A 21725-nucleotide genomic window follows, 5' to 3' on the forward strand; every position below is an offset into this window, starting at 1 on the left:
TAAACCAGATTCTCTTGCTTGCCCTAGACATCAGGATCCCTGGGGGAAACAACCAGGATTCAAGAACTCCCTCACTGTGCCACTGAGCATCTCCAGCTCAGTTACTGACCTTCGAAACCTCCTCTGAGTTTGAGTGGCATTGTGGGATGAGGAGAAATACTACCAAGCCTGAAATAGACAACCCTGGAGAAAAAGTAAATAAATTTTATACAGAAGGAAGAACAACAGGGAGCAAAAGAGCCAGCGGGGAGAACTTGAGAAAGAGCAAATTTATTGTCGCAGTTTGAAAACAAAATGCTCAAATCATGCAAGGAAAACTAAGTATTTGCATCAATATGTAGAGTCTGCATTTTTACCTATCTATGATACCTATTAATTAGAATAGGGAAGAGGCATAGCAAGCAAGGTAGTAGTCAACTGATTGATATAAGTTACCCAGAAAATCCTCATTTGTCCACTCTCTTTTCTGGCCAGGTGCTCTACTCTTCCCTGGCTCCTAGTTCTCCTCATGCTCTATGATTGTTCCTCTTGCCTCTTTGAATCTTCTTATCCTGCTATCTTTCTTTCTCTCTAATCCCCATATTATTTATACTTTTGTCTCTATGTGAAGGAGGCCTTCTGCATCTTGGCCTGGTTTCTGAGCCCCAATACACCATTCCTGGCTATCTCTGGTCACTACCACTGGTCCCATAAAACAGAAATGGGTCTGTTCAAACCAGCACCCTATCACCAGGATCACAAAGGTCTCCAACTGGTCTCTCCCCTCCTGTCCTACATGTACTCAGGACAGCCTACTGATAGCTCCCACTGTCCCAAAGATCCAGTCCCTTACTGCTGGCAAAGTGAACTACTGGAAAAATTTCCAGCCTCAGTCTTTCCTCTCCTCTGTACACTATGCCACATTAGTCATTAAACTACTTCAATCTGGCCGGAAGCCATCCATGGTTCCCTATATTCCTCAGGATAAAGTCAAACTTGGCTCTTCAAAACCTTCCAAAACTGGGCCCCCAAAATTTCCCTCCAATCATCCAAATTTGTCTTCCCTGATCCCCAAACTTTCCTTGAGCTTCCTCATCCCTTTTTATGTTTTTTTCTCATGCTAGTTCCCTTGCCTGAAGTTGCCTTCTGCAATACACTGGGACATTGTACAAGACTTACTTCAAACTCCATGTCACCCATGAAGTATCCCCTGATTTAACAAATCTACTGCTTCCTTATGATTTCCTGAAGATAAATAACCCCAAAAGCAATGGGACTCATACTATATACACACCAGAACACCTTACTATTGAATGTATACACCCAACTACACTACAAGCTCCTAGATAGATAAAACTACTTTGTGGGCTTCCTGCTCCCCATCTGACTATGCACAACAGCATTTAATACATATATAAGACAGGCACTCAGACAGATGAGTTACTAAAAAAAAAAAAAAAGGTTCTGAATTTATACCATTTAATTTTTTTAATTCCAGTATTTTTGCTTATTTCTTTCCCCCAAAAGGGTTCCAAGCAAAAAACTATATTTAATGGAGTGTAAGTAAAAGTAAGGAAGGATCTTTTGGAGTGACAAGAATATTCTAAAACTGAATTATGGTGATGGCTGCAAAACTCTATAAATTTGCTAAAAATCAGAAAACTGTACACTTAAATTATACATTTAAGGGCTGGGGTTGTGACTTAAGCGGTAGTGCGCTCGCCTGGCATGCGTGGGGTGCTGGGTTCAATCCTCAGCACCACATAAAAATAAAATAAAGATTTTGTGTCCACAGAAAACTAAAAAAAAAATAAATAAATTCTCTCTCTCTCTCTCTCTCTCTCTCTCTCAAAAAAAAAAAATACATTTAAATGGCTCAATTTTATGGCATATAAATTATACTTCAATAAAGCTATTTAAATACAAAGTAAAGGTAGGTTTACTTTAATTTAAGTAATTATGTAAGGGAAAAAGAAGTCCTTCCATAATTGCCTGATATTGAAATAAATGTTTATATGTAATTTATGTTCTTTCTAATTATGAAACAGGCTGATCATTAAAAAATTAAATATGAAAAAGTATGAAAAAGTAAAAAACAAAATTAAATGTCAACAGAAATTTATCACTTAAGAAATATCCCTGAGGTGACATTTAAATTAACTATCATACTATTTTGTGACCTTCTTTCATTCCACAATGTGTTATGACATCTTTTAGGGTCAATAAACATACATCTGTATCATCTTTTTAAAGACTACACAGTATTCTATTGAGTGAATGTAGGGTAAACATTTAATGAGGCTCATTAATGGATATTGGTGTGTTCCCGCTATAAGTCTTTACACATTTATCTTACATACTTGTCTGGTTATTGCCTTAGGTTAAATTCCTACAAGTGGAATTTACATGTCAAAAGTTTTTCACATTCCTATTTTGATACACTCTGCCAATCTAATATAATTTTAGAACTCTGACTTTTCTCTCCTTGTTCTTGGGCTTGTCCTTACCAGCCTGCAAAGGATTTTCGTGGCCACAGATTTCTAACAAGTAGAAGATTCTTTTGAATAATCTATGTGGGTTTTTTCTGTAAATTTTTTAAAATTCTCAACCCTAGCTCACCCTGGGCACTAGTAAGTGTTGAACAAGCAGAAAAAAATAAAATACTTCAGACATATTAACCCACATGTTCCTCCCTTTGCCAAATGTAACAAGTCTCACCCTCCTGCCCAGCTGATGCTCCTCTTGGGTCAGTTACTAAAGGACCCCTTCTAATCACTCAGTATCTCTTTCCTCTTTATCAGATGAAGAGAAAAGAGACAGACTAAGCCAGAATGGCTAATGCTATAGGTGCAACAAAGCAGAAAATAGCAGGAGAAAGAGAAATACCCTACAAGAACAGAATCCTCAGAAGGAGAGACAGGGCCATGTGCTTTGTGCTGGCAACTCTCTGTGGCCCTAGAGGTCATGGTACAGTAAGCCTGGGGTAAGAAGTCTGTGCCAGTGATGGCAATTAAATCTAGGCAGAAACCTATAGGGGACTGTGTTTCTTTTCTTTTTTTAATTGATTTTATTATTTTTTTAAAATACTTGACAATAGTGGAATGCATTACAATCCTTATTACACATATAGAGCATAATTTTTTGTATCTCTGTATATAAAGTATGTTCATGTCAATTTATGATATGCCAGAGTTTGGCCAGGCATCACAAGCCTGACCTGGGACAAGCCTCAAGCTAATTTCTCTTTCAAAATTCTTTAATGGGGCTGGGCCTATAGCTCATTGGTAGATGCTTGCCTCCCATGCATAAGGCTCTGGGTTCAATACCCAGCACTGCAGGGAAAAAAGAAAAAAAAAAATTCCTTAATTCATAAAGAGGGACACTTGTGGTGGCCACAGGCAGAAAGTGGTACATGTCACTTTATCCCTCATATCTCAGTCTTTCCTTTAGCCAATGAATGCCATGTATACAATGAAGCCCCAAACAAAGGAGGCAAAGAGGACCCCATAGTTAAACAGTGGTCTCTACTAATGGGGCACATTTATACTTGGAAAGTTCAACTTTCACAAAGCCTTCAGTTTCTTCCTCATGTCTCCCTGTATAGTTCAGCAACTAGAAAGAAGTCAATCTGCAGCTTCTCACCTGATTTCTTACTATGCCAGCACAAGGCCAGTGGAGGCCACCCCTGACACGTTCACCTTCAGCATAACCAAAGCATCCAGAAGCAAAAAAGACATAAGTGTATCCAGCCTGAAAGCAGAAAGTCATGGATGGAGAAGCACAGGGAATCAAGAGAGGAAAAGGGCCTAGTAGCTTCACGGTCCACTTATCAAGCATACCCACTGGTGTTACAAGGACTAGAGAAGATTCCTGGCTTTAACACCTTCTCAAAGCAGGCAAGCTCTTGCCTTTCAGATGCATGCTCTTTAGCCTGCAAGTGGGAGCTCTAATCCTCAGCATCAACGTACATATTTTCTAAAGCACACTGACTCTAGATGAGGCTGCTGTGAAAATTGAAATACCACACCATGGTCACCATAGCCATTATTCTAAAAGCTGGATTATGACTTTGCTGCAAGAAGGAACAGAGGAGAAGACAGCAGGGCAAGCTGAGCAGGTCCAGAGATAAGCCTGAACATGAGTACATGGACAACATAAGGGAAAATCACAGCAAATTGTGATTTTAAATAATTTTACTCTGCTAAAAGATTCTCTCTTGTTACTTCAAATTTTCTCACGCAAATTAAGACGTTGCTGATCCTTTTCAATGTTAGCACAACACAACTGGCATCCTACCTGTCCCCTCTATACTTTTTGGTGCCCATTCATGGTTTTAATTTGTACCGCAAACTATGAATAAGGAAAGCTTCTACAAAAAGCAATTTCCTGGGCCAGCAGCTCCTGGATTAAGATTCCCTTTGCAATTACCATGGCTTCTACTTTCGTGTACTCACCTACCTCTTCCCTCTTCTCCTCCCACCCTTGTCAGCATAGGCTTGAGTCAAACCTCTGATAGAGTGCTACAGTCCAGATCACACACTGCCCCCTATGAAAATGTCCTGCCCAGAAAGTGGAGTAAGAAAAAGCTCAGAAAAGTGACAAGGATCTTGGCTAATCAGCCTACTAGGGCACTCCAGAGGCATAGGAGTTGCGTCATCTCACCCAAGACAGGAAAGAAAACCCTTACTCGCCAAAGCTCATAATATGAAACTTCTAGAGAATCCTGTTCAAGAAACTGCTATACCTGTCTAGCACAGTGGCACATGCCTATAATCCTAGTGATTCAGGAAGCTGAGGCAGGAGGATGAAAAGTTCAAAGCGAGCCTCAGCAATTTAGCAAGGCCCTAAGCAACTTAGGGAGACCTTGACTCAAGATAAAAAATAAAAAGGGATGGGGACGTAGCTTGATGATAAAGTACCTCTGGATTAAATCCAAAGGAAGGAAGGAAAGAAGAAAGATAAAATGCTATAGAAGCACAGGGATTAGCAAACATCCAGCCCACACAGACAGAGATCTTGTAGTATGGGTCTGAAGGAAGAGCCCAATACATTCATTGGTTTGCTGATATATAAATTAATTCTTTGTCATCTTGCATAGAATTCTAGTTAGCACAGCAAAATTCAGAATTAACACAAAATTCTGTGATTCACAGCATCTTTACAGTCAGTTTCCCATATCAATGGTACCAGCATATTCCACTGCTGGTGGCACACATGGATGCCCTTCTTCTTCTCAGTGCTATAAAGAAAATGTTCTAACTCTTGTGTCCTAAGTCCCAACTGCCAAAAGTAACTATATAATAATGAAACTCACTGATGCTCACAAACATGGGAAAACTGTCATGGGTGGCAGAATTCCTATTCTTGGATCTTGAACCCATGGCCAAGTAGAGCCATGTGTTCCTGTCCTGAATTCAGAATAGGAAAAAATACAACTGGCACCATGGACTGGCACCTGGAAATCCCAGGGACCAGGACACTGAAAAATAAAAAGGTGGCAGGGATGGGGGTGGGTGGGCATTTTCAAAGAGAAATTTGATTTGAAATGAAAACAAGGAAGCTAAGATTTTACTCCAAACCAAATTGTTAAAATTTGCCGAAAATGACCTGAGAGCCACTACCTAACTTCTGGAGGAGGGTGATCCTTCCACCTCCAACATGATCTACTCCTCTCAAACATACAATCTGCTACTCATCTAGCCATAGTCTCAATATTGCCCTTTTTACTTAATCTCACTACAAACCCCACCCCAGTCTACTTATAAGAGTAAGTTTCATTGGCTCAAAAAACTAAAAGCACAGATTTTCATGAAGATTCCTCTTGATTGATCTGAATGTTACAAATAACAGGTGGGGAAATCTTCTCAAACTTATGAGTATTATCATGACAAGGCCACTGGAACGGATCAGTGCCATAAGTCAGACAGGGCTAGAAGCTTCCGCTTTACCATCAGGTTCCTCTTTAGCCTTGACAGATCAAACTCTAAGCCGAAGCAGGCTACAGAGATCAGTTCAGTCTCCGAGCCAAAGGTCTTCACAGTGAGGGACCAAAGCTGCCCCGACGGGGGCCTCTGCCGGCTGTGTCCCAGATTAATCACCACCAGGCGGGGCCTGCACACCAGCCTGCAATCTGAACCCAAGTGGCACCTGCAGAGGGGTTGCCCCAGCACTTTCCTCACTCCCCTTGGGCAGGACTCCAAAGCATGAGGGTGTCCACCTGTTGATGAGGTTACCTGGGACAGGAGGGCAAGATACTAAGCCACCTTCAACCCAGCAGATAAGTTATGGATGCTTTGAGTAGCTTAGTGAAGCAAAGAGGAAATATGTGGTGATTAGGCAGTGAAGTCAAGGCCCCAAGAAAAAGGAAGTTCTTAGCCTCTAAATGGAAAGAGAGAGGTTCCATTGCCCTTCTCATCACTGAAAAGAATAAATGTAGGTACAGACCAGCAGCAAGTGAATGAAAGTCCAAAAGGATGTGAACTCTGGAGCTGCCTCCTGTGTATGGTCCACATTCTCGTCATCAACAGATCAATGGAATGTTGATGGGAAGGAGAGAGAACAGAGCCAGCATGACTCTTCAATACACCCCCAAATACTGCCAGATATTCCCATATGAAAGAAAGCTTGGAAACAAATTCACTCCTTGAGGGTATGGGGGAGATTGCTCTAAATACCAAGATCCAGAAGGTTTCCTTGAATGATCTCCTATGTCAGTAAGCTGCATCCAGCACAGGTATTGGAGGGAGCTAGTGATTAAGTGAGATGTGTATACACATCTATCTACCTAAGAATGTATTTTTTTAGGACCAAAGAACCCTACTGTATTATAAATTCTTTCCAGATGGTAATCCCTTTTGCTACTACCCTAAGAGTGAGAATAGTAAGAGGAAGTATTTATGAGGCTAAAAAGGAATAATAATCAAAAGAAAGAAGATTAAGCATGGAGCCCTATATCTTAGAACAGTCAGTCCCAAACCCTAACTTGCTATAAAGAGAATCTATGGGGGTGGATGGACTGCACCCTTCCCACCTGGCCATGGCCCAAGGGAAGGAAGGGTGGGAGGGTCAGAGTTGGATCAAAGTGTGTCCCTTGAAGGGCAGAGAAAAGCATAGGTCAGAGAAGAGGAGAAGGAGCCCTGAAAGCACCTTCATTTAAGGAGTAACACCCCCATCCTTACTGTCACAGATTGTACCTCCAGAGCTTCATCCCCAGAACTTCCTTTGAACCTCCGGCTACAACCCAGAGTTAGGACAGAGTAGTGGCTACAATTACACACTTGCTTGGGGAGAGGGGGTAGGTGCTGCATGTGACAGGCCATGAAAGGTCCCTGCCTATAAAACAGCCTGGAAAACAAACCCTTAATTTAAATGTTAATGAAAGTGCTGTGGCGACATCAGAGGCTTCCTGGCTGCTTAGAGGGCTGCTCAGAGAACAGCTACACCAGCCACAGAATTTATGGCTCCCCTTCACCCTCCCGCCTCCTTTTCTGCTTCATCACACACTGAAGTTTAAAGAGTTTTAAAAAAATAAAAAAGAAAGAAAGAAGGAAAGAAAGAAAAAAACCTCTAATTTTAACATTAAATTAACTCCCTGCTTCCACCTTGGGATGTGAATACTAAATTATCTGTCAGCAGAACAGTAATCAAAAGTGGAAGTAGGCACACAGCACATATAACCTAGGACAGTCAGCAGCAGACAAAGCAGGAAAATCCTCTTCTCTTCCCAATGAGACAAGTGAAGAGTAGAGAAACAGGGCTATTGGCAGCAGAGGGAAGAGACTGATCCCTGCACAGCTACTTTTTAATTGACACGGATTTGCACATATTTACTAGATTCAGTACAATAGTTTCATACCTGCATAGAATGTGTAGTAAATAAACCTGAGTAATTAGCATTTCTGTCTCCCCAAACATTTATCATTTCCATGTGTTAGAGACCTTTGGAATATTCTTTTCTAGTTATTTTGAAATATATCATAAATCACTGCAGACTATAGTCACTATGCTGTGTTGTAAAACACCAGAACAGATTCCTCCTATCTGTGTCCCTCTAGCTCTCTTGAGCCCTGTTCTGAGAACTTTCCACATTGTACTACTTACCTGCCTCTCCCCTCAGACGGTACCATCTAGTTCACAATGGTTTCCCTGTGACAGTACAGCTAACAGCAATGTCTAAGCAGTGTACAGAAAGAAAAAGAGATGGAAGAGCAGAGAGGGAGATAGGAGGGAATAGAGAAGCAAGTAGAGAGGAAAAAATGAGAGAATCAGAATTCCAAAACTGAGAGTGAAGAATGGAAATGGCTCCCTGCTGTCAGGGCCAGAGTCTCAATGCATCAACTCTGTACTCAATATACCTGGCCCTCTGCTTCTGTTTCTATTTGTAGTGTTTTATGTAAGCTAGTGCATTCGCGCACGCTCTCTCTCTCTCTCTCTCTCTCTCTCTCTCTCTCTGTATGTGTGTGTGTGTGTGTGTGTGTGTGATGAATATTTATTTTTGTGCATTTTTAAAATTTGTGCATTTTCCTTTTTTTTTCAATTTGTTCTTTTTTAAGTTAGCTCTTAAAAAGTGAGCCATGCTGGCCAGGAAGAAGCTGCTCCCACAAATGGGTTCTAGGCCAACCAGGACTGGGAAGGCTCTGGTCTCAGGCCTCTCTATTCCCATCCTGCCCTGGATAATGGCTGAAATAAAGGGTCTCAAAGAACTGAAACCCACCCCTGTGGTGTTGGGACTTCCTTCTGATGAATATGATGCCTGAGAGGCTTGGGTTTCATAGGCAATGAAGACTAGGGTGAAGTCCATCAAACTGAGACTTAGCAGGACCTAACTCCAGTTCAATGGCACCCCATACTTATGCCTTTCCAGGATTAGCTCATTTCAGTCTGGAACAGCGGGCCATCTACCACTACCCAGAGTTTCCATCTTCCTTCAGGTGTCACGATGCCCCTTCCAGCTATGCCAACCTGTGGCCCCTCTATGGTGTCTTTGTGCCTTTGACTCTCTCATCTAGGGACACTACATACAGGATGCTCCCTACCATGCTCTGCTGTGTGGTGAAGGGGGACACCAAGCCACTCCTTGCCTAGATCTTTAGATCTCCTTTCCACTGCAGATCCAAGGGGAGACTTCCCCTCTGTCCCAATCTTGGGGAGGGATAACACAGGGATCCTTGAGATAGTCATGGTCCACACATGTCACCAGGAGGACCAACTACAATGTGAAGCACTAGAAAGTGATTCATTTATCTTTCTCCACATCATCAAGGCTAAGGATTCCCTTCATACCAACTGTCCATTGCCACCCAGAAAAAGGAAAACTTAGATACACAATCCTTATTTTGGATTCTCTTTCCTCTAAAAGCACTGAGTGAGTAATGAAGGCTGGGGTCAGATGATTGCTGCACCACTGAAATACAAGAAAATTCACACTGAAGGCTGACTGCCTCTTTTTCCAGTCCTTTACACCTCACTGTCAGAGCACACTCCACATGCAATTACCTTTTAGTAAAGAAAGATGCATTTCAGCAGACTGATGGGGAGTGTCTACCACACACAGCACACAGTAAACTCTGTTGCAGCTGGAACAAACAGCCTGCTCTCCCAGAATCCCCACCCCAACTGAACAGTGCATAGTGACTACTTTCCTTCCAGACTTGCCCTCACCTCTGTGAGAAATGAAGCAAGAAGGGGCAGCTCCTTCATCGAAACCCCCCAGAGGCCACAACTCACTTTACAAATTTGAATTGGTACATTTCATGAAGACTTGGACTAATCCCCCCAAAAACAAACAGGCCACCACAGTGAGCAAAGTTACACAAGATTATATTGTATATTCAATAACACAGCTAAGTCAAGTTTCTCTACACCTATACCACACATATATTTCCCTGATGACAGAAACAGGAGAGGAGGGATTAAAACCCAAGAGTCCTGGGAAGTCTTCCTGACCACACTCACCAACACGACAGAAGCACTGCTCGCAGATGGGAAGAGGGCTCTGTAGAGTGTCTTTTTTTTCCTTGCAGGGCAATAGACATGGTGTCTGCAGAAGAAAGCAGAGCTGTGTACTCCTCTTCCTTCCCCTCCCAGACAATCAGGGCAGGGGGATTTATACATTCATTTCACCACAGGGCCCCTGTTGCTTGCTAGAGGGGTCTGAAAACTGAGGGTCTATGCATGCATACATTCCCAGAAAAGGTGCAATCATTCATAGCCACCTGAGTGGGTCCAGCCCCTCCTATACACTGTCTTCCCCCATTACTCCTTAGCTCAGCTCTGGCCTTTGGGAAGAAAAGATGTTCCCACAGAGCCTTTCAAGGGCCACAGCCACCATCCCAGAGACTGGGAAGTAAGGCACGGTAATGCTCCAGAGGCCTGTCTTGTGGCTGCCCTCAGCACATACGACAGGCAACAGCCTTTTCTGCCCCACCCTGCATATGTCCCTGCAGTGATATTCCCTGGGCCTTACTTTACCCCTCTGTTCAAAAGATAATAACACCTCCCTCCCCCAATCAGAAAGGCCTAAGTTTAAGGCAGTTAGTCTAGCCTAGCAAGCATCATAATAATATATCTATCCTATTCCCACCACTGATTAAGACGATCCTGGGGTGGCCGCCACATAGCAAGTATTCAGAAAACACAGGGAGTGAGGTGAAAGGGAATAAGAAAGGAAAAGATGAGAAGTACAAAGGAATGAAGTTAAGTCTTCAACAGTTCCACATGTTCTTGCTCTTGAGTATTTATTTACTAACTTTACTCCACTAGAAATAATTTTTAAATGACAATCAAACATATTACACATTTAAACGAAATCTTCTTTTCTGTTTTACTCATAAGAAAGTCCTCAGAATTCAATGTGACTGCAAGTGGTTGTACACCTGGGACCAACTGGGCTTGACGTATTCTTGCCCCACAACTACACTCAGACAGACCCTTTCACTCCAGGCATACTCTGCCATCTCAACCATCCTTCTTCCTAACAGCTTGGGGTGGGATTTCCTCTATAGGAAGTGGGCCTCACTCATAAGGCATGAATCTTGAAAACAAGATTATTAGAGTCAGAACAATAAGAGGCATAGTAGGCAGGCACAAGGGATACAGAGAAAAAGGTCTTTGCCTGATATCTTCAGAACCTACTGTTTTCTTTCTGCATTTTCTGAGTATCTAAATGCAGCTCTGAGTACATAAGAGATATTAAATATCATCCCCACAACTGTTAACCCAAATCAAGAATTCAAGAAAATTCACCAAAGAAAAGGACACCTGGACACAGGACAGAACACCTGCTTTCTCCTGGTTGATAGCACTGCTTAAGCCAAAGGCTTGAGATTCCATGTTTCCTACTACAGGTGACTTAGTATATACATAAGAAGTAGAAAAGCCCTGCATCAAAAATAGGTAAAGTGAATAGGTCTGGCAAAGTGTTTTAAATAGAGAAAGAAATTAATCAAGGAAAGAGCTGAGCGTCTCTTAAATGCCAAAGTTCCTTGTAACTAAGGAAACAATAAAAAATTGGCAGGTAAAGTGGGGAGGACCTGCCCCATAGAACAACTGCTGCCCACATCCCCTCATGTTCTTCATGAGGGGTCCAGGGTCACATCACATTAGTGATATCACAACCATAATCAACAGGAATGGTGGCAGAGAGGGCAACAGAAGACAGTGGTTGAGGGCAAGGACACTCCAAGGAAAAAAGAAGAGAAAAGAGGGGTTCCTACTGAGTCTCTTCTTGAGCAGTGAAACTCCCTGTGAGTCTGGAGAAGCCCAGAGAAGCCCACAGAATGTACATGAGAACACCTGAAGTCACTAAGCAAATGTTACACCAGATAAAAGCGGATTCTTTTCAGAGTCTTTTCATATACATTCTTTCAGGTCATCTTTACAGTAATCTAGCAAGGTCTATAAAGAATAGAGTATTCACACTTAATAGATGAGGAAGTGAAGGCTAGAAGGGAATGACTCACCTAGCCCCCCTGCAAGCAGAGGGTAAAGCAGAGGTCCCAGACTACTCTAAACTACTCTAAACAATAGACCCTGAGGGTTAGAGTCAGTGCCTCCCAAGGTTGAAGAAATGGATGAGTTTTTTTTTTTTTTAGGTTTGAAAATTTTATTTCATTAACTTAAAAGATGAACAAAATGTGTATTTAAAATCTTATTAAACATTTATCTGACATACATAGAGGACAAACAGGATTTCAAGTAACTTATGAGACAGTCTACTGCCATTTAAAAATATTCTTTTATCCACAAAACCTCTTAATTGAAAGACAAAACAAAACCTCCAAAGCAACAAATATCTTGTCTTTTACACTGTACAAATGTTAGATGCAAACTTCTGATTTATTTATTTCATTGTCAACTCTGATGATGAAGATGGGAGGTATAAATGTTCCCAGTTCAGTCAAATTATGAAAACAAAAAGCTGTTTCCCTCAGATACAAAGAAGTCTTCTTCATTCATGTCTCTTACAGCAGGATCACATACTTGATGCTCATACCAGATCACTTCTTCTTCTTTCCTTTCCCTTTTTTATTTCCCTCTCCTTGCTGAAGACTTGGGTCACCACCTCCTGTTTTTTGTGTCCTTGTTTTTAGCTTAGGTATCATTTCTGCTCCATACAACATTACTGATTTATGTGATGGGAACTGTACAAGACAGAGGCTGCCATCTTCCTGTCTGAGCTGGACCCGGACTCTGCCTCTGTATTGAACATCACGATTCCATTCTCTAGAGTACATTTTATTTTTCTCAACAAACACATTAAGTCCAACTGCTGAGCATACATCTTGAATCTCTGTAGCTGTAGGATTTTCAACAGCCTTACTTATGGGGATCCTCCTTCCCTCCGCGATGGTCTTCTTATTATTTAAATAAGCAGGATAGATACAAATAAACCTGTCTTGGTCCGCCGGGGACCGTGAGGCGGCGCAAGCCATGTCCACAGACAGCACAGAGCAGAAATGGATGAGTTTGTTGAAAGGATCAAAGTCATGAACACAATAAAAAGAAATGAACCTAACAATAAAGTATAAAGATCCTAGCCCAGTATATTCTTTTGATAAGAGAAAAGGGGGCAGAGGTAACATCAACATTTACCCTGGTCATCTAATATAAAGACAGAACCCCAAATGAAAACTATTTTAAAAGAGTTCAAGACATCATCTGTGGAGCTGAAGGAAAAACCATCTCAAATCTATAGGTCAGGGCTGGCATTATGGCTCAGTGGTACAGCACTGCCTAGCATGGGTGAGACACTGGGTTCGATCCTCAGCATCAACATAAAAATAAACAAAAGTATCGTGTCCTCCTAAAACTAATATATATATATATATAAACTGTAGGTCAGAACCAGGTGCCATGGTGCACACCTGTAATCCCAGCAACTCAGCAGGCTGAGACAGGAGGTTCGCAAGTTCAAAACTCAGCCTCAGCAACTTAGCAAGGCCTTGAGCAAATCAGCAAGACCCTGTCTCTAATAAAATATAAAAAAAAGGGGGGCTGGGGATGTAGCTGAGTGGTTAAGCACCCCTGGATTCAATCCCTATACAAAAAAAAAAAAAAAACTGAGTCAGCAGCCAAACAGCTAACTGTGAGCAAAAGAACCACCCAGAGCCAAGAAAATACATTAAGAAGATTCTGAAGATTGGGAAGAAAACACAAGCCCAGAACTTCACTAAAAATGAAAGCAGATGACTAGGAAGGAACTGTCAGCTGCAGGGAATGGCAGCAGTCACATAGTAGTAGGAATATCATATACCTAGGTCCTTCCCCAAAGCCAGTTTCCAAGTTGTGCCCAAAACCCAAACTTAGTTTATTGGATCTCAAAAGCTTCTTGACATCTCTTTCATTGGCATCATCTGAAATGGGTGTTGTGCTCTCTTCTATTAAGAGGTAGCCTAACACATTCCAGAGGAGGTGGCTGGAGTAGGGGACTCTGGGGTTGGGGGAACAGGGGAGAGCCTATCTGTGCTCTCTGGCCTCGATCTACATGCAGGAAACACATGGACCTGAAGCACTTCCTCCACCACCCACCCACCCTCATTTTCTGAAGCCAGTAAAAGTCCATAGGCAACTACTAGGCAACGTCTCTAGCATACCTGTCACCTCCCATACACTGTCCTGCCTTCTCTTAGTCTTATATATAATATCTAGCCCATCGAGACCTGCACCTTGCTAATGGACTTTAAGAAGGGCAGTATGAGGGAGAAACAGAGGAGGAGACAAAGCTGGATGGCTCCATTTTCCACCTCCGCTCCCACACACTTAGCCTCTCCACTCCCCACTAGTCTTCCTTCCCTCTTTCCTAGGATTGCTGGAATGATTTGTTCTGAACAGCGACAGGTTTATAGGTTAGCCGACACCTCTGCTCTGTGGAATTTTAATTAACTTCTCCCATCGTCAATATGCTAAGGAATGGGGTCTCCATTTTCTGGGGTCAGCAATGTGTTTCAGGTCCTGCTATATCAGCCGTCAAATTGAAGAATTAATGACGTGGCTAATCGGCTCTAATTCTTAAGAAGAAAAAAGTTTGAAAGGGAGTTGTAGAAGAGAGCAGGAGGAGGGGTACAGGCTCTACGGGGTGAGGAAAAAGAGGTTGAAAGAAGCTGAGGAAAGAGGAGACTAACTCACTCATAAAACAAGTGACTGACTGAACCCAGTGCTGGAGGGTGACAGTCCTCCAGCTTTCCCAATTCCATTCAGTGTGGAGTGAAGGACGAAGATGGGAAAGATCCTAGGAACTACTGTGATTTAAAAGGTACAGGAGAGAGGCAGTGTACCCTGCTGGGGAGGACAGAGACCCTGACTTAGTTCAAGAGAGCTGAGAAAGCAGAAGTCAAACTGGGCATAGTGGTGTACACCTGTAATCCTAGCAACTCAGGAGGCTGAGGCAAGAGTATTGCAAATTTGAGGCCAGTTTTAGTAACAGTAAGGTCCTAAACAACTTAGCAAGACCCTATCTCAAAAAATGAAAACAGGTTGGGGATTTAACTCAATGGGTTCAATCCCCAGTACTTGTGGGGTTGGGGGAAACCAGAAGTCAGGACACAAAGATCACTTGTTTAAGGGGTAGGGTAAAACCATCATAAAAAATGTTACACTTCTACATTTCCAGTTTCTGTTTCTTCACATCTATTTATCTTTGGGTGAGGGTCCAGTAGGATACAGGTCCCAAGCCTCTCCTGACAATTCAAACCCACAAGGGATAAGCCAGAGGACATTTTCCAGAAGGAATAAAGCAGAAATGTGAGTCATGACAGCAGACTAGATGCTGCTGTCACTTTCCAGGGATACTGAGAGGCCTTTGCTTTGGAGGAATCCCAGAGGGATCTGCTCTGGAAAGAACACCCCTGGTTACAGCTGGACTCTTAATTACATTCCAATATGGTATTTTTTCCTTAATATTTCTGAGGTTAGGTGCTTAGGAAATTAGCTCCTGGAAGGTTATCTCAATCCCATGAATATATGAAAGGGCTTAAAGACCTCAAGTCTCTGGAGAATTAAAAAAATCTTCAAGAGAGTGGCTCAAAGCAACCTAGAATGCACAGTTGGAAGATTTTCTAGCTCATCTGACCTAGTAAATAGTAAAGCAAAGCATTATTATATGAAAAAATTACATCAAAAAATGTCCCCTTACCTGAGCAATGGGCTGATAGCAATGGACCAAACTCTGTCTTCAGTCTGGATGGTGTGTAAGCACTGCCCCAGTCGGCCTGAGGCCAAAGGCCATACCTGGAAACAGGAGAGGAGATGTTCTCATTGGCATTGCCTGGGATTAAAGGAGAGATAAGGTATAGCAGGTGGGGATGACTTCGCATAGGGTGGTAGGGAAATGGAGAATCCTTTCTGTCCTGTACACACAGAGTTCAGGGTATCAGCAGAGGAGCCTCTCCAGCCTCTAGCTTACCTACCACCCAGACAGACTCTAACTCCCAGTTCTAACCACCTCTTTTACTTCTGCTTAAGAACCTTCACATACCAGCCAATTTTATACCAGGGAATTAGAAGTTCCACATTCCTCAGCTGAGACTTGACTAGAAAGGGGTGGGCAGATGAGGCTTGCCCCTCTCAGCAATGCCCCCACCCAATGTTTGTGATATTTTTTTCTCCTATCTCTCACCAAAAATTTACTTTGGGCAAGTAGGAGAGGAAGGAATATCAAGATGTGGTAAGGGAAGACATGAATAGTTAGAAGAGTAAAAAGAAAACTGCAGGGAAGGAGAGAATGGAAGAAGAGAGTCTTCAAAGCAGGAAGGTGGTATGTTGTTGTTTGTTCATAATGCCCAGGATTCAATGCTATTCATGTCAGCAGGGCATTTAGCACCTAGTGTCACCAAAAGTAGCAGAAAAGCTCAGCTCTCTTAAGCTTCCATATCTCCTACAGGTTAAAAATATTGCTTGAAGCACATTATCTGGTCCCTATCAGTCAGGAATGTACATTAGCAGGCACTCTGGGCTTAACTCTAATCGACACTCACAGAGCCCTCTTGGCAGCCAGTGCATTTAGAAATCTCCCCCCTCACCTCACCCTACCCAAGATGACACACACAGGAACATAAGCCTCTAACCAAACAGAAAGGAAACCTCAAATGTAGGGGCTGTCCCCAGAGGAGATCCCAAGGCAGCCAGATGGATCAATGACCTCTCAAGGTTCCCTCAGTGCTATAAGAGGAACACACCCAATGCAGGCAGGACCTTAGATGGAAGAACTTCAAGGAAACATTCCTTCAGTTTAAGGGGTAGGTGATGGAGTGGGGGTGGTTCTGCTTTAGGGTCACATGGTATCTCTTCCCTATAAAAGGAGAAAGTGTTTCTTAGAGTTTCTCTGTGTGATATGAGTTGGGGGTGGGGTGATGTATAATTTTTCCCAACACTGGGGTAAGAAAACAAATTTAACAAGAAGATCCTAAATGAGGGGGAAGAAAAAACAAACAAAAAGGTAAATACCATAATCTTCCCTGGAATGCCAGAATTCCAGCTTATTCTTTGGACTCTATCAGTCCCTTTACAATAACTAGATGTACTTCTGTCTTCCTCCGTTAGACTGCTCCATCTTAGAAGATAGCTTTGACTTTTCCCTGCTATAAACAAACACCCTTGGAGGCAAGTTCTGGTTTGTGGGGGTGGGCACTAAGAATTCTAATTTACAAAAATCTCTGGGGACAGCCTAGGCCCAAATTCACTAGTGCACTCCACAGAGAATATTGGTAGATTCCTAGATTCTGTGAACCACAGAACAAGGTTCCTAGTCTCTGGGAGTGGCTCAGGAAGCATGTTACTAATTCCAAGTATAACTTTGGGAAAGTGACCCTCCCAGCCTGCCACAGCAGCATAGCATCCTTCAGCAAACATGAGTATCCATGACAAGGAGCGGACACAGTATGCTGGTCATATCTTCACCCTCAATGGCCAGATTCAAAACAGACCTAACCTGGAAAAGACTATGGGTGAATGGACATTTATATAGCCCTTTAAAAAGCAGATTAGGTGCAGCAAGAATGACCAAAGTTGCCAGTTACGGGGGCACACACCTGTAATCCCAGCAGCTTGGGAAGTTGAGGCAGGAGGATTGTAAATTCAAAGCCAGCCTCAGCAAAAACAAGGCACTAAGCAAATCAGTGAGACCTTGTCTCTAAATAAAAAATAAAACAGGGCTGGGGATGTGGCTCAGCGGTCAAGTGTCCCTGAGTTCAATCCTGGAAACCGCTCCCCCGACACACACAAAAAAAGAACAACCAAAGTCTTTTGACTCAGGAATTCTAATGCTGAGAATCTATTCTAAGAAAATAATCCTAAAACAAAGAAAAATCTAAATGATAAAATATTCCCTGCAGTCTATGGTTGTAGAAAAAGCATGTACAGGGCTGAGGTTGTAGCTCAGATACAGAGTGCTCATCTACCATGCGTAAGGCACCAGGTTCAATCCTCAGCACCACATAAAAGTAAAATAAAGATTTTGTACCCACCTATAACTAAAAACTAAATATTTAAAAAGAAAAAAAGGAAAAGCATGTACAGACTTTAGAATCCAACCAATCTGGGTTTGAACCCTAGTTGTTACTTATTATCTTTGATCTTAGGGATATTTCATAACATTTTAGCCTCAGTTTCTTCATATATCAAATGGAAAATTATCCCTTCTCTCAGGTTGTATTGTGGAAAAGTGAAGATAAGCATAAATCACCTCTCATAGTATTTGACCAATGTATCAGGCATTCAGTGAAGGTGTTTCTTATTACAAGGTCCTTGGATCCAGGAAAAAAATCGGTGCAAACATTCACCCACTAGAAAAAAAGTGGTAAGTAAATGATGCTTTGTTCATGTTAAAGCCATTAAAGAAAACATGAATAATTTGTAATATTATGAAAACCCTACTGGGCACAGTGGCACACACCTATAATTCCAGTGGCACAGGAGGCTGAGACAGGAGGATCATGAGTTCAAAGCCAGCTTCAGCAGTGGCAAGGCACTAAGCAACTCAGTGAGACCCTGTCTCTAGATAAAATACAAAGTAGGGTTAGGGATATGGCTTATGATCAAGTGGCCCTGAGTTTAATACCTAGTACCCCCCCCAAAAAAAAGAACACCCTTATAAAATAGAGTAGATACAGAAGAGAGGGATAGTACTGGGGATTGAAATGGAGCAAATTATGCCATATGCATTTATAAATTTTTCAAAATAAGCCCAATTGGGCTGGGGTTGTGGCTCAGTGGTAGAGTTCGCCTAGCATGTGTAAGGCCCTGGGTTCAATCCTCAGCACCACATATAAATAAATAAATGAATAAATAAATAAAAGTATTGTGTCCAACTACAACAAAAAGAAAAAAAAATAAGCCAAATTAGGTATGACTATAATGTACTAATAAAAATTAGAGTAAATACAGCAGAGTATGCTGGGTATCCAAAATATATTATGAACAGAATTATAAGGGAGAAAATTTACCCTAAAGGATAAAATGAGAAAAATGAACCAATACATCATTAGAAAATAAGCAAACCTATGCTTTGAAAAATGACTAAAATCAGATTTAAAAAAACAGATCAAGTGCTCCCTCCTTCTTAAAGTTCCCCCTTCTTATCCAGTGTGCTCTCTCCTTCCTCTGAACTTTCAGGTCCTTCCTAAGAGCCTTATACTTCATAGTCTTGGCCTCTTCCCATCAGTTTCAGGGACAAGTGTACATGTTTGAGCCCAGAAGCTGCATCTTCCTCACCTTTGAAGACCTTGGGCGCCTGGTGCACCAAGTCTCACATATAGTATGCACTCATAATGATGAATCAAACAATAGAAAAATAAGAGGAAATGGAAAGATGGTCAGTACCAGCCCAGGCACCAAAAACATAGGCTACAATTTGTTGACATCTTGGGACAAAACTGGCCCTACTAAAGCCCAGAGAAGCAATCCAAATTAAATCAAAGAAAATCTGAAACTGGGAAAAAGGGAAGGAAGAAGGTTCTCTGGGCAGTTCCCAGCTCAGAAATCTTGCAAAGAGAATGTTTCTGTCTCCTTAACCCCATAAAACAATTTTCTCTTTCCTAAAAGACAGTATATATTTGGGGAACTCCCCAAAAATAATCTATAGTGGTTTATAGGCAAACATCACTTATAAATTCCTATGTAGGTTTAGGTACATTAGAAGTCTGAAGAAACAGCTATAGAATTGCAGATGCCACTGAAAAGAAATGGAGAGTTAATTACAGACAAATTTGGGCTAGGAAAAGAAAGGTGGCTGAATGTAAAGACAACAAGAAAAAGGAGGAAAACCCAAGTAGCATCCAGAAAGCCAGAAAAGATGAATTGGCTGGGAGAGCATTTGGGAACCCCCCAAAGAGCCAACCACCTTTCAGGAGATAAAGAAGAATCAGAGAAGAGAGTTCTGTCAGTGACCCATAAGAAATTCTGAAAAGGAAGAGGGTGAACTGTGTTGCAATTTTAAAAGGAGAAAGTACCTATTTTAAATATTTTTTAAAAATTAAGTCACTGGGCTGGGGTTATTGCTCAGCCGTAGAGCGCTTGTCTAGTATGTGTGAGGCCCTGGGTTCGATCCTTAGCACCACATAAAAATAAATAAATAACATAAAGATAGTGTGTCCAACTACAACTAAAACATAAATATTAAAAAAAAATCTAAGCCACTAAATAGGACTGATTTAGTACTTATATATGAAATGAACCAAATAACCCAAATAAAGTTGATATTATTCTCCAACCCTCAGATTGCTTCACTTGGTCACAAAGCTCAGGTTTATACTGCCCTGGGTGTCATACCACAGAAAAAGAGATGTCATTAAAAAGGAGGAACTGGAAGAAGCCTGTAGTCATGACAGGAAGATGCCAGAATGAGATAGAAATATCTAGGTCACATATGCCACAAAATGTTTCTATGCAAATTTACTTTTGAGCAGTATGACAAGTTAAGGCCAATATCTTTACAAAAAATGCTACAAATACAGTGACCAATCAGAAATATGAAATAAGTATGAGGCAGGGGAAGAAGCAAATGACAGGAAAATCAGTTTCCCTATTGCTTCAAAATATTTGTGGGATTTTTTCCCAGGTTTCCTGTGTTGGTGTGCATTCTTTCTGACTAAATCAAAATGTAAGGCAAAAAACAGCAAAGAAAGGGAACATATTAATCTCTTCTTTTTACATAAATTAGCAACTCAAAGAAGTAAACAGCAGAGGATACACAGAATCAGAAACATTATTGAGTAAAAACTGCAACTTCCCTCTCTCTGTATGACTTAGTGGCCCATTTGCTGACACCAGCAAACATTTTACTCCTGTTAGCACTATGGAGCCTCTAGATACTATAAAATAGATAAGCAAGATACTCCTGGGCCTCCTGTACCACCAACTTAATTATCAGCAAAGTTCCTACAGCAGCCTCAAAGAACCAGGCCTGTTTCCTGGCTAGGACTGCTGGATGTAGGCATGGAGAACTTTTCTGTCTCATGAGTATGAGCCTATTTGACCTAGATACAGATGAGATGGGTTCATAAAGCAAAGGTCACACTGTTTATCAGCCTCATTCTTTTATGCATTGGTGGATGGCTGGGGACCAGGCATTTTGGCAATGACACAACAAACAACACCCTTCTCTCTCATCATCTCCACTGCTTACTGACCACATCACTCTCCAGAAAAGCAGTAAAAACATATTTTAATTATCATCCTGATTGCTTATAAACAAGGTGGTGAAAAATTAATCTCCCTAAATAGAGAGCAAGCAAAAGAAGGGAGATTTTAAAATAAAATATTGGGGTTAGAACTCAACCCACAAACTTGAGGAAACTCAGCTCAAAGAGGAAAAGCTGGCCAGGCCCTCTGTTTTTGAGTTCACGCCACATTTCAAGTGAGTGGCAAGCTTCCCAGCCACTGTCCACTCCTTTCCTAGTCCAGCTGGCAGGGACACAGCCTGGCATGGCAAGCTGTGCACCAGAGAAACATAAGTGAGTTCTTTATTGTGTTGTTTCTCCCCTGCCCCCATCCAATACTCTCAGCCAATCCCACCACACTCCCTATAGACAGGAGGGAATAACAGTACATAAAGGGGAGACCACCTCACCTTGGCCGTCCTGTCCCTGGAGCCACTCACAATGATGCCCCCCTTGCAGTCCACACAATTCACCTCCTGTTCATGAGCCGAGTACTTGACAGTGAAGGTGCTGTGAATCTTATGGACACCAATCTTCCCATCTCTAGGACAGAAATAAGGAGAACATCCCCAAGAGTCAATTATTCTCTCCATA

At 41.9% G+C, this 21725-nt stretch overlaps 2 protein-coding genes across 3 annotated transcripts in view; both read right to left on the reverse strand.

The window, feature by feature from the left end:
- Positions 1–21725, reverse strand: part of FBXW4 (F-box and WD repeat domain containing 4) — a 90369-nt gene that overhangs the window by 43248 nt on the left and 25396 nt on the right. For both annotated transcript variants that reach the window (XM_081267542.1, XM_081267541.1), the window contains exons 4-5: positions 21542–21674; positions 15611–15705 (exon numbers count right to left, since the gene is read on the reverse strand). In XM_081267542.1, the coding sequence (XP_081123668.1) occupies positions 15611–15705; positions 21542–21674 (228 nt within the window). The remainder of the gene's footprint in view (positions 1–15610; positions 15706–21541; positions 21675–21725) is intronic.
- Positions 12068–12957, reverse strand: LOC308634644 (signal recognition particle 19 kDa protein-like). Its single transcript, XM_081268639.1, has one exon. The coding sequence runs from the start codon at positions 12909–12911 to the stop codon at positions 12477–12479; it is 435 nt and encodes a 144-aa protein (XP_081124765.1). The 5' UTR covers positions 12912–12957; the 3' UTR covers positions 12068–12476.

This window comes from Spermophilus citellus (assembly GCF_964194105.1).
Source record: "Spermophilus citellus genome assembly, chromosome: 15".
Taxonomy (NCBI): Eukaryota; Metazoa; Chordata; class Mammalia; order Rodentia; family Sciuridae; genus Spermophilus; species Spermophilus citellus.